At 35.7% G+C, this 13,300-nt stretch overlaps 1 protein-coding gene across 1 annotated transcript in view; it reads right to left on the minus strand.

Annotated features, from left to right (window-relative positions):
• Positions 1-2,657: 2,657 nt before the first annotated feature.
• The window catches only part of slc25a37 (solute carrier family 25 member 37), a 34,226-nt gene continuing 23,583 nt past the window's right edge, over positions 2,658-13,300 (minus strand). The window contains exons 3-4 of the mRNA XM_039769595.1: positions 10,005-10,061; positions 2,658-5,519 (exon numbers count right to left, since the gene is read on the minus strand). Coding sequence (XP_039625529.1) covers positions 4,996-5,519; positions 10,005-10,061 — 581 coding nt within the window. The 3' untranslated portion in view covers positions 2,658-4,995. The remainder of the gene's footprint in view (positions 5,520-10,004; positions 10,062-13,300) is intronic.

The following is a 13,300-nucleotide window of genomic DNA, read 5'->3' on the forward strand; positions in this document are numbered from 1 at the left end:
TCCCTTTAAAAATTGTTTGATGGCTCGCGGACCCTTTTATTAAAAATTAAAAAATCAATATTATTTCAAGAAAATTGGGGACGCCAAATACTTTGCACAAGGGTGCCACATAACCACTGCGCGGCAATGCATAGGTACAGGCTGCTGTGAATAAAACATTTTTTGACAATTATTTATTCAGAAAATATTACGTACATCTAAGTTATTAAATTTAAGTTAAAATTTTAATGGGATGGATACATCTGCTTTGCCTTTCAGTTCTTCTATGTTTGGCTTTCTTTTGGCCAGTGCAACTCTCATATCATTTATCATATCATAGTTACTTCTCCTCGGATGGTAAAGGTTAATAGTTATAAAAATATAAATACAGGGTGGACCATTTATATGGATACACCTTAATAAAATGGGAATGGTTGGTGATATTAACTTCCTGTTTGTGGCACATTAGTATATGTGAGGGGGAAACTTTTCAAGATGGGTGGTGACCATGGTGGCCATTTAGAAGTCGGCCATTTTGGATCCAACTTTTGTTTTTTCAATAGGAAGAGGGTCATGTGACACATCACACTTATTGGGAATTTCACAAGAAAAACAATGGTGTGCTTGGTTTTAACGTAACTTTATTCTATCATGAGTTATTTACAAGTTTCTGACCACTTATAAAATGTGTTCAATGTGCTGCCCATTGTGTTGGATTGTCTTCTCCCACTCTTCACACACTGATAGCAACACAAGAGGAGAAATGCTAGCACAGGCTTCCAGTATCCATAGTTTCAGGTGCTGCACATCTCGTATCTTCACAGCATAGACAATTGCCTTCAGATGACCCCAAAGATAAAAGTCTAAGGGGGTCAGATTGGGAGACCTTGGGGGCCATTCAACTGGCCCACGACGACCAATCCACTTTCCAGGAAACTGTTCATCTAGGAATGCTCGGACCTGACACCCATAATGTGGTGGTGCACCATCTTGCTGGAAAAACTCAGGGAACGTGCCAGCTTCAGTGCATAAAGAGGGAAACACATCATCATGTAGCAATTTCGCATATCCAGTGGCCTTGAGGTTTCCATTGATGAAGAATGGCCCCACTATCTTTGTACCCCATATACCACACCATACTATCAATTTTTTTGTTCCAACAGTCTTGGAGGGATCTATTCAATGTGGGTTAGTGTCAGACCAATAGCGGTGGTTTTGTTTGTTAACTTCACCATTCACATAAAAGTTTGCCTCATCACTGAACAAAATCTTCTGCGTAAACTGAGGGTCCTGTTCCAATTTTGTTTTGCCCATTCTGCAAATTTAGTGCGCTGATCTGGGTCATCCTCGTTGAGATGCTGCAGTAGCTGGAGTTTGTAAGGGTGCCATTTGTGAGTAGCTAATATCCGCAGAAGGGATGTTCGACTAATGCCACTCTCCAGTGACATGCGGCGAGTGCTACGCTGTGGGCTCTTGCTGAATGAAGCTAGGACAGCCACTGATCTTTCTTCATTAGTGACACTTTTCATGCGCTCACATTTTGGCAAATCCAACACTGAACCAGTTTCATGAAACTTAGCAAGCAGTTTGCTAACTGTAGCATTGGAGATGGGTGGTCTCGTAGGGTGTCTTGCATTGAAATCTGCTGCAATGACCCGGTTACTGCGTTCACCAGACATCAACACAATTTCTATCCGCTCCTCACGTGTTAACCTCTGCGACATGTCAATGGCTGTAAACAAAGAGAAACTTGTAAATAACTCATGAAAGAATAAAGTTACGTTAAAACCAAGCACACCATTGTTTTTCTTGTGAAATTCCCAATAAGTCTGATGTGTCACATGACCCTCTTCCTATTGAAAAAACAAAAGTTGGATCCAAAATGGTTGAACATGAACATTAGCCAATGTGAGAGAGGCCTTCAGTTGCTTAGAAGTTGCACTGGGGTCCTTTGTGACCTTGCCAAATATTACACGCCTTGCTCTTGGAGTGATCTTTGTTGGTAGACCACTCCTGGGGAGGGTAACAATGGGCTTGAATTTCCTCCATTTGTACACAATCTGACTGTGGATTGGTGGAGTCCAAACTCTTTAGAGATGCTTTTGTAACCTTTTCCAGCCTGATGAGCATCAACAACTCTTTTTCTGAGGTCCTCAGAAATCTCCTTTGTTCGTGCCATGATACACTTCCACAAACATGTGTTGTGAAGAGCAGACTTTGATAGATCCATGTTCTTTAAATAACACAGGGTGCCCACTCACACCTTATTGTCATCCCATTGATTGAAAACACCTGACTCTAATTTCACCTTCAAACTAACTGCTAATCCTAGAGGTTCACATACTTTTGCCACTCACAAATATGTAATATTCGATCATTTTTCTCAATAAATAAATTACCAAGTTTAATATTTTTGTCTCATTTGTTTAACTGGTTTCTCTTTATCTACTTTTAGGACTCTGATGATGTTTTAGGTCATACTTATGCAGAAATATAGACCCCAGTTTGAGAATCGCTGACCTAGACAATGAAAATACCAAATAGAATTAATATTACTTGCTAATTAATTTATCCTAGGGCTGTGCATACTTACAATGCATCCAAAAGTGCATGCATATACTCCTGCAAATACAAAGAGGACAAAAAAAAAAAAAAACAGAAAAGACTCAAAAACAGAATTGCTAAATATAATTTATTAGAATCAACTGACACGTTTGTATAAAGCCTTTTGCATTTGACAATGACAAGGCTAATTACTATTCGCCTCTTTTTTGCATGAGTTCAGTTTCCCATTTAATGCTTTTTATGCATAAAACTGCATTACTAAAAGTTCATATGAGAGCTGATCCAGTATAGACCAGGAATAGAACAACGTGGTGAAGGCCATTTAACACAAGAGAATCTACATGTTAATGCACACATTTAAAGAATGGACACTTAGAGAAACACTGTTACTGTGAGTTTTTTTACATAAAATAGTGGTCTTGTATTTGTAAACAACAGTTTAAGTTACACTTCCAAAAGTAAATTATGAGCAATTCAATTAAAAAAAAGTAATAAAAATTCAATAAAAGTTGGTTCAATTTCAAATTATGAAAAATGATTTCATATACTATGTGTGTTTATTCCAGATTCTGATCTGTTATTCTTTACATGCAGATTACCAAGGGCATTTCAGAATTGATATTTATACTTTAACAAAGTTTTTTGCTGACAGAGTCATAAAAATGTATAGCCATGACAAGCACATGTCCACTAACTAAAAACAGTAAAATTCAGAAAATGACATGCAGTGTTTTATATCTTTGAGAAAACAAAAAGAGAAAAGAAGAGAGAACTCAAAATGTGCACATTCCCTGCTGCAGAAAAATAATTAACATTTCTCACAGTTCTCACAGAGCTATGCATACTGGTATGACTGTAATGTCTCTACTTAACACCACCGCCTGAAATGCTGGCTTTACGAAGAAACAAATTTAATTTTTGTTCTGATGTCTGTACTGGTTTAATGAGAATAAGCAAACAAATTCATTACTGGACAAAAAGTTACTATTATATCAAGCTCTCATGTAAACTATTCTTATGTCAAGCAGAAACAAACATTTCAACAGCTATTGTTTATGAAAATAGATTTGATACATTCATTGTCAGAGAAATACAATAAGCTATTTAAATAAAAATAAAACACCTTTGAACAACAGGCAAACCTATGTAAGTGCAATCTACCTTCGAATAAAAAAATAGAAGAAAAATTCTACCGAAAACATGGTTGAATCATATTTTTAAATACTACAGATGACTTTGGAATTTTTTTTTATTTAAAGGTAGCTTAGTGACCTACTGGTGCTACTTTGTCTAATTGAGCATTTGTAATTTTTTTCAACAGCTCAATAAGAGCTTCTTATATTAATAAAAAAAAAAAAAGTAGTTGACATCCTCAAGACTGAATCAGGCCACAGTCATTATTAACAAAATCTAATTTGTTCTTCGGCACTTTAAAGCAGAAATTGAATTGGGGGCAAAGGGGTGATGTTTCTGTATAAAATGTAAGTGACCTAAAGGTAAGACAAATTCCCCTGCCCTCTTTACAGATGTTCACTTTAATCCATAATAAAGAAAACTGGAAAGATGTTGTGAGGTAAACGCATAAGATTGTCATTATTAATGGCTGTTAATTACAATAAAAATATTTATATTTTTAAATTTATATTTATAAGAAAATACATTGCCTTCTCAATGTCTGATATTTGTTACTATGGCAATGTATTGAAATATAAAAGATACATTTCTGAAACAATAAAAAAAAATCTCTACATCTACTAACATAATTATTCTTGTGCGGACTTATACCTAACTACTGATACTATAAATAAAAAATAAAAATAAAAAAATTATGTAATGTGTGTAGTTTTAAACAGAATAAAGACTTGTAAACTTGTATCATGTACTTCCCTCTCAGAAAGCTTACTAGCTGTTAGGTATATAGTGCTGTGAAAGTTTTTGTAGTAGATACATGTTTTATACCTGAGCACATCTTTCTAGTTGTATATATTTCCTCATTCTTCACATCCATTACAAAAGCAATTATAAAAAACCAAAATGAAAATTTGGCATTAATTATATGGGGAAAACACTAGTGAGTAGCAAAATAATATTAGCAGTACATCTCCATGTAAACATCCCAAATGTTCTTAAAGGCATTTAACTTTTGGCATTACTTTCCACAGCAGTACATACAGTACACAGTTTTAAGTCATTTTCTGAAAGTTAAAGGCAGTCAGTATCATTCACAGTAGTGTTAACACCACAGGTCTCCTACTTTTACATTATACACCACAAAGTGCATAAAAATTACCATCATTTTCACAAGACAACCTTGTTTCTTGTGTGAAAAGAATGCATAGACATGTAAGAAAGAATCGGAAATAAAGCTTCACAGTAGCTCCCACTGGAATCTTGAATAAAAAATGTGTCTAAGGAGTGCTGTTAATAGTTTCAAGTGTTTCTCAAAGGTGCTCAAATAGAAGTGCCACTCTTTTCAATTTTACGTTTAGTAAGGAAGTATTTGAAGAACTCATAGACCGACCAAGAGATGGCAGTAGATGGCATCTGGTATATGACACGAGCCTGCATACCTTTGAAGAATGCTGGGACACCACCTATTTGATAAACTGTCCTAAAGGCATTAGCCATGCCAGAGAGGTGCCCGCTAATGTTGATGGAGGTTAGAGCCACATTCTCCTGTGTGTTAAGTAATGTTTTGCAAACATCCAAAGGTGTGGTTACTGCTGCTGCAACAGCTCCTGCTACTGCCCCCGAGATTATATGAGTGTGAGGCTGGTACTGCCGACGAGGATTGAGCTGCTCTTGCATGAATTCATAAGTAATGAAATGCATGGCTTGGAATGGAATATTCATTGTCAGCTGGGTGGTGTAACTGCGGTAGAAGGCAGCCACTCCTTCTGTCCTCCGCACTGTCTGAATGCAGTCCCATGCACCTTTGTATGGAGAGTTGTACATCTGCATCCTCTGCTTTACCACTGGATAAAAGAAAGACATATAATATATAAATTAAATTTAAAAACAAAACTGAACAATCACATACACCTTTATACACAGAACTGTAGGCTGCAGGCATTACTACTGGACAAAGCTTACACAAACAAACATATAAAATATGAATAAAACAAAAATAAACTATGTGAAACAAGCATGCAATTACACTTTAAAGTTTTATATCACAATGAATAAAGACCAGGCCATTTACATTGGAGGAGTTAAACTCAAATCCTGGAGGGCCACAGTGGATGCAGATTTTCATTCCAAATACTTTCTCCTTTAATGACTAATTATTAATGCCAATAGAGCATACTATTTTACCTTCATTTTAATTGCTTCATTTTTTATTTAACTAGCAGCCTAACAATGAGATTCAAACAGTTCTAGCAAATGACCAAGCTAACTGTGATGCACTGGCGTCTTTCAAACAACATCTGCCTCTGTAAAATATTTGAAAAGAAAAAACTGATGGTCTCAGAAATATTGATCTGCTAAAGTCAAGGAAAAAGATAATCAGTTTTTTAAATGATTGGAGTGGCAGAATGAGATCATTAACAAGAAATTGAATTTAATCAGTTTCATTAATAGTTAAATAGAGGTTTGATTAGGAGTGAAAATGGTAGTCCTCCAGGATTGCTTGAGATTCTTTAGTTAGCTGGCCATTTGGCTTGTTTTACATCTCTTTTATTGTTTGACTGCCTTTTAAGGGAAAAAAGCAAGAAAGTCAAATAATTAAAACAAAAGAAGTATGTTCAATTAGCAGCACTAAATATACACTGCTGCTTTACATATTTGCTTGTTTTTTCCAGGGCTGCATGAAATCTAAACAGACATGACAAAAATGAACTATGCGAGCATACTGGGCAGATATGGAACCAGGTTTACATCAAATAATGGTGCTAGATTGCAAAAATCAGTATAACAAAGTAACAAAGCACTAGGCTACTATTAATGCTTATATTAGTGTTCTAATCACCTTTGCCAGGAATTTTTTTTAACTATATAATTATGCATTATGGTCCTAATGTAGTGGGTTGCAAACATAACTTTTTTTTTTACCTAGGGATATGAATTTTAAGCATTAAACCATTTTAATATAGGTAATAGGAAAAATACTTTAAATGTCATATGGCCCTTATGAAACACACACACCCACAAAAATATAACTTCTTTTACCACTCCTATGTGGGGTGGATGTGCTTGATTAGCTATTCTCCAAACAGCTTAGTCCTGCATTTCCTCGCCAGTAAAGAACCTTTCCTTCAGATCTTTTTACTCTATCCATTCACCTCCGCTTTGGCCTCACTTGTTTTCTCTATCCCTGTACTTCCATTACCATCAGTCTTTTGCCCATACATTCTTTGTCTCTCCTCTTTACATGCTCATACTACTTCAACCTACTTTCCTGTATTTTCTTAGATATTGCATTATTTATTAATTACAAAGCAAAAGAGTAAACTAAAAAGTGAGCTTTAATTTTTAAGCCTGGTTGACTAGCAATAGCAAAAAAAAAAGCATAGCTCGGTAAAATATGTATATTGTCTGGACTGTAACTGGCAAAACAGGCAGTGAAAAGTGTTCTTGGCTCCACTTTCTTTTTGATTAAGTCAGTTTGTGCACACCATTCTACTTTGTTTGTACATCCTGCTGTAGATATTTAGGTGGCATATTCAATTTTACTTGAGTGTCCTCTTGGTGTGAATATGGTATATGGCAGCTGTGAGTGTTTAAAGTGACACACATTTTTTTCTGCACATATTAAGCATCAATATTATTGTTCTCAAATTAACATTAGGCTAAATGTGGCTTCTGTTACAGAATGACCTACTTTACCTGTCTTTTGTGGTATGTCATGCTAAGCATGACTTCAAGTTTTTCTATGATTTTTCAGTTTTTTTTTGTTGGAGAATCAGATCAGCTCTTTACTTTGCTTTTTTCCCCTAAAATCTTATTATGCATTTCTTGCTGGTATTGGCTCCATACTGAAACTGTGTATCCTAACAGATAAGAGTGTGTCTAATTTAGACACAGTCAGATCAGAACCTGACAGTTTGCAGTAAGCCTCGACTACTTTATACCAAAGCAGAAGTTAACAACACGGATTTGAAGTAATTTTATTATACTAACCACATGCTCTCAATATAAAATGGAAGGAAACATTTTACTATTATATTTTGATAAATACTCTAAAGTCTTGTCAGGCAGGTCAAGTGTACCATTAATTCTAAACCTTAATTTGAAGGACTGAGAATGAACCCCTTCCATGTGTATTTACAGATTAGTTCAGCCGAGGTGAAATTTTGTTTACTTGTGTGTAATAAAATTCACTATATTGATAAAACAATATATTAGTCACAACTATCAGCTAGAGATTAGTGTATAAATCATCAAACCAGCATACCCCGGCAGAATTCAGCATGAGGTGAAATAGCTAAATTAAACTTCCATGCCTCTTTCAAACATTTATGCAACAGACAGCTCCCCTCAATCTCTGCACAGTATCACTAAATTTAAGTGGATGCTGCACCTTATTTTAGTAGAAATAAAGATGTTATTTGCAGATAGACATCTCTCAAAAGTTACTCTTGAAATTGCTATGAACCAAGTAAACAGTTTAAGAATAAGTATGAACAAAACAGAGCCAAAAAGAGAGACGTTTTACTAGCACATTGTTCAACATTCAGCAAATATTGCTTAACAGATACTGTACTTTCAGGAGAGTGCAAATTAGAGGCTAATAAATTGTTTATACACAGGACATGCAAATATAAAGCAGAAACAGCTACCCCAAATGAACCACAATTTTGTTAGTACAGTAAAAGATGTTGCACATATTCCAGAACATATCCAACATTAGAAAGAAAGAAAGAAAAAAAATAGTTACTGGATTTTCAAGCACTTCATAGTGATCCTTATAAATGTACAAGTAATGAGAAATAATGTCTCAAGCCAAGTAATGTGTAACAATTAACTTTTCAACACTGTCACGTTGCCTTGACTTTTTCATAAAATAACCATGCAAAGTGAGCCACAATAATCCTTTTATGGGATCCATGCCCTCCAAATTTGTGTAATAGGATGTGACATTAGGTGAAAGCTCTTGGCTAAAATGTGACTGAGGCAATTATTTAATGATGATGTAGTTCATTCCCTGGACACCTGTAATAACCTCTATTTACACATTATACTAAAAATGCCAGCTGTTGCCAGTCAGTGTTTTCTTCACCATGATTGTGCAAAGCCATGCTTGACCTGCTTCCCTTGTGACTAGCTTTAACTGACAGTAGAATGTTGTTTATTTGTACTGCAAGAAATGCAGATCGAATGTGTATTTCCCAAAAATACTTTCTGTGATTTAACTACATTTCAATTGCTAGATGCAAAATTTAATTCTTAAATTGGATATACTGCACAGTTAAGACTCTACAGTTCTCAAATTGTACTCTAGAATTCTTTTCTACCCCCTTCATCATCTTCCTCTGTGTTCAGGGCATCTAGATGCTTTTATATTGTCTTCCTTGTGAATTAACCACTATACTGATGATTTGCATTCACTGTAAAAAGAGAAATATTTCCATTCTTTATTTGTTTTCCTTGACTGGATTGCAGAAAGTCTCACTAGAATTTGGTACCAGGAGAGGTCGCAAAAACAATGTCAGACATATACACACAAAAAATGTTTTAGCAATACAGATAGCAATTAACATGATACTGCATCTCTTTGGACTGTGGAAGGATAAACACTTGTGGAAAGTTACATGACTTTCAGATTTTTTTAAGAATTAATAATCAAAATACAACTATATTGTGACTTGTAGAGTATATGAAATATCTTTTGTTTTACTTTATTCAACATAATAGTCCTACTAGCAGTTGCCCAGTTATATGTGGAGTAGTTACATCTTAACAATAAGTAGACTGGAGTGGCAGGACAACATATCTGAGAGAAGACACAAAAACACTATGTGCGCTTTCAATCTGTCTGAATAAATGTATCTTTGCTCAAGGTTTTACTTAGTACTTATGTAATTTTTGCATAATGAGGGATTTGTTTGTGCTGCTTTATTAACAGAATTCAGAAAGCAAGATTAGATTTACATGTAAGGTAGAACTTTTTGGCTAACTTCAGACTGGTTATACTGAAATATTTAAGAGCAGAAGGAAAGAAAGTGCCCTTAAAACAGGAAGACAAAACCTAAAGAGTCTTGACAACGGAAACATAAAAGAAAAACACCTTAAAGGAGAAAGCCAACAGTAGCTAGTCATAGATTACAACAGCAATCGTTATGACAGAAATCAACAAAAATGAGAAGCAGATACTGAACTTTAAATTCAGTTTATTCTTATTTACCTCAGATTTTCTACAGCAGCTGGACAGAAAGCACTTCGTAAAGGTTAAGGGAAAGTAAAATACCATAAGACAAGACAGCAGTGGGAGAAAGGAAAATAAATGTGTGCTAAGTTACCTTCAACAGGATTCATTACAGCGTCATGAAGCAAGGTGGCTATGCTTCCAGCAATTCCTAAAGAAAAAAGAAATTGAAAAACACATTCAAACACAGTTAGTGTTCATATTTAATGCAGCTTTTCAGCTCGAAACTCAATTTCAATTCATTTTGTAAGTCTAAGGAAGTCACCTAACCTGCTCCATTGTTAAAGATACAGTACAATTGTAAACATATACCATATCAAGAAATAAACTAAATTAATTCTGAGTCAAAATTCCATGCAAAATTCTGAGATGGGTCTGGCTGCAGAGTACCTCCACTGGACAGCCAAATTGACTGCAGGTTTTTGTCACTTGGTTTACTTGACTTAAGTTGGATAACCACCCAACCAGGTGTTATCACTGACAACATATATATATATATATATATATATATATATATATATATATATATATATATATATATATATATATATATATATAAAGTGACAAGCTCCTTAATGGAGTGGAGCTCTGGAGGTCCACAGCTAGAGTCTACTGAAAATTCCTGCAAAATAAACTTCAATAATAATTTCAATTCCAAATTTGTTTTATACATTCAAAATAGTTTCTAGCATAACGAGCAAACATACATTATAAGGCTGTTATGAAACACAAAGAAAGACAGCTTACACAATTGTTTTACAACAAGAAAAAGATAAAATAATTTACCACTAGAGGCTTCAAATTAGCCGTTTTAATTTTCACATTTATTCATTTTTCCACTAGCTCCCTCTGCTGATAAATGTATAATTAACATGCTTACATCAATCTTGCTTGAATTCCCATCTTAAGACAAAATTTCATTCTAAGAATGATGATTGGTGAGTATTAAAAAAGTACTAAAAGCAAATATCTCTGAAATATACACAGAAAATTTGCCACAAAATGTCAAATAAAAGTTATAAGCTTCAGTGATGAAATACTTTAAATTATTTATTCTCTTCACATGTACTCAGTGTATTTTGTTAATTTTTTTTTCTGATTTAGCCTGGTGTATTACTTTATAACATTTATTACTGTATCCCCATATACATATATACATGCACACACACACACACACACACACACACACTAACACACTATAGGGCAACATCATCACAAGTAGAATTAGTTACACTACTAGGTCTGGCAGAGAAATGTTTGCTGCATGTTGGAGACTGACTTGAAGAAAAACATCTGACTGTTGTGTGCATGAAATAAAAAAATGACTGAGAGAACGGGACTTCAATGCACACACAGGGAATGACAGAGATACCTCAAAAGGTGTGAATAAGAGAAAAGGCTTGACTGATATAAGTATTTCTAAGCAATAAATTATTACTGACTCTGTGCTAGATGTGAAATGTTCATAAGGAACATGTTCAAACACAATGATCACTTTTCTACTAGTGGCCTTAGATCATAAGAGACATGTTACAGATAAACATGTATAAACACAGGTGCAGAACTGTCAAATGATTGTCACTTGTGGGTGAGCTTACTCGGAGAGACGTGGTACCAACTGTTTAGATACTATATATCACATACATATATTTTATTTTGTAATATTCTTTGCTAATATAAAAATGCACAAAAGTTGATATAGGATTCAAACTTTAGAAATTTAGATGGAACAGAAAGAAACTTTGTGCTGCAATTCAACAAAATAAGTTTGTTACCTGGGCAGACGTACTTTGCCTTAGTATCAATTAATGATACTCAAACTGAGAATATTTTGACTGATGCATCTGAACTTTATATTAAATCAAGGGTTATAGTACAGTGGGTACGGAAACTATTCAGACCCCCATCAATTTTTCACTCTTTGTTATATTGCAGCCATTTGCTAAAATCATTTAAATTAATTTTTTTCCTCATTAATGTACACACAGCACCCCATATTGACAGACCAAAAAAAAGAATTTTTGAAATTGTTGCAGATTTATTAAAAAAGAAAAACTGAAATATCACATGGTCCTAAGTATTCAGACCCTTTGCTGTGACACTCATATATTTAACTCAGGTGCTTTCCATTTCTTCTGATAATCCTTGAGATCACCTTCATTTGAGTCCAGCTGTGTTTGATTATACTGATTGGACTTGATTAGGAAAGCCACACACCTGTCTATATAAGACCTTACAGCTCACAATGCATGTCAGAGAAAATGAGAATCATGAGGTCAAAGGAACTGCCTGAACAGCTCAGAGACAGAATTGTGGCAAGGCACAGATCTGGCCAAGGTTACAAAAAAATTTCTGCTGCACTTAAGCTTCCCAAGAGCACAGTGGACTCCATAATCCTTAAATGGAAGACGTTTGGGACGACCAGAACCCTTCCTAGAGCTGGCCATCCGGCCAAGCTGAGCTACCGGGGAAGAAGAGCCTTGGTGAGAGAGGTAAAGAAGAACCCAAAGATCACTTTGGCTGAGCTCCAGAGATGCAGTCAGGAGATGGGAGAAAGTTGTAGAAAGTCAACCATCACTGCAGCCCTCCACCAGTCAGGGCTTTATGGCAGAGTGGCCTGTCAGAAGCCTCTCCTCAGTGCAAGACACATGACAGCCCGCATGGAGTTTGCTAAAAGACACCTGAAGGACTCTGAGATGGTGAGAAATAAGATTCTCTGGTCTGATGAGACCAAGATAGAACTTTTTGGCCTTAATTCTAAGTGGTATGTGTGGAGACAACCAGGCACTGCTCATCACTTGTCCAATACAGTCCCCACAGTGAAGCATGGCGGTGGCAGCATCATGCTGTGGGGTGTTTTTCAGCTGCAGGGACAGGACGACTGGTTGCAATCAAGGGAAAGATGAATGCGGCCAAGTACAGGGATATCCTGGACAAAAACCTTCTCCAGAGTGCTAAGGACCTCAGACTGGGCCAAGGTTTACCTTCCAACAAGACAATGACCCTAAGCACACAGCTAAAATAACGAAGGAGTGGCTTCACAACAACTCTGTGACTGTTCTTGAATGGCCCAGCCAGAGCCCTGACTTAAACCCAATTGAGCATCTCTGGAGAGACCTAAAAATGGCTGTCCACCAATGTTTACCATCCAAACTGACAGAACTGGAGAGGATCTGCAAGGAGGAATGGCAGAGGATCCCCAAATCCAGGTGTGAAAAACTTGTTGCATCTTTCCCAAGAAGACTCATGGCTGTATTAGCTCAAAAGGGTGCTTCTACTAAATACTGAGCAAAGGGTCTGAATACTTAGGACCATGTGATATTTCAGTTTTTCTTTTTTAATAAATCTGCAACAATTTCAACATTTTTTTTTTGTCTGTCAATATGGGGT

The sequence above is a fragment of the Polypterus senegalus genome, chromosome 11 (assembly GCF_016835505.1).
Source record: "Polypterus senegalus isolate Bchr_013 chromosome 11, ASM1683550v1, whole genome shotgun sequence".
Taxonomy (NCBI): Eukaryota; Metazoa; Chordata; class Cladistia; order Polypteriformes; family Polypteridae; genus Polypterus; species Polypterus senegalus.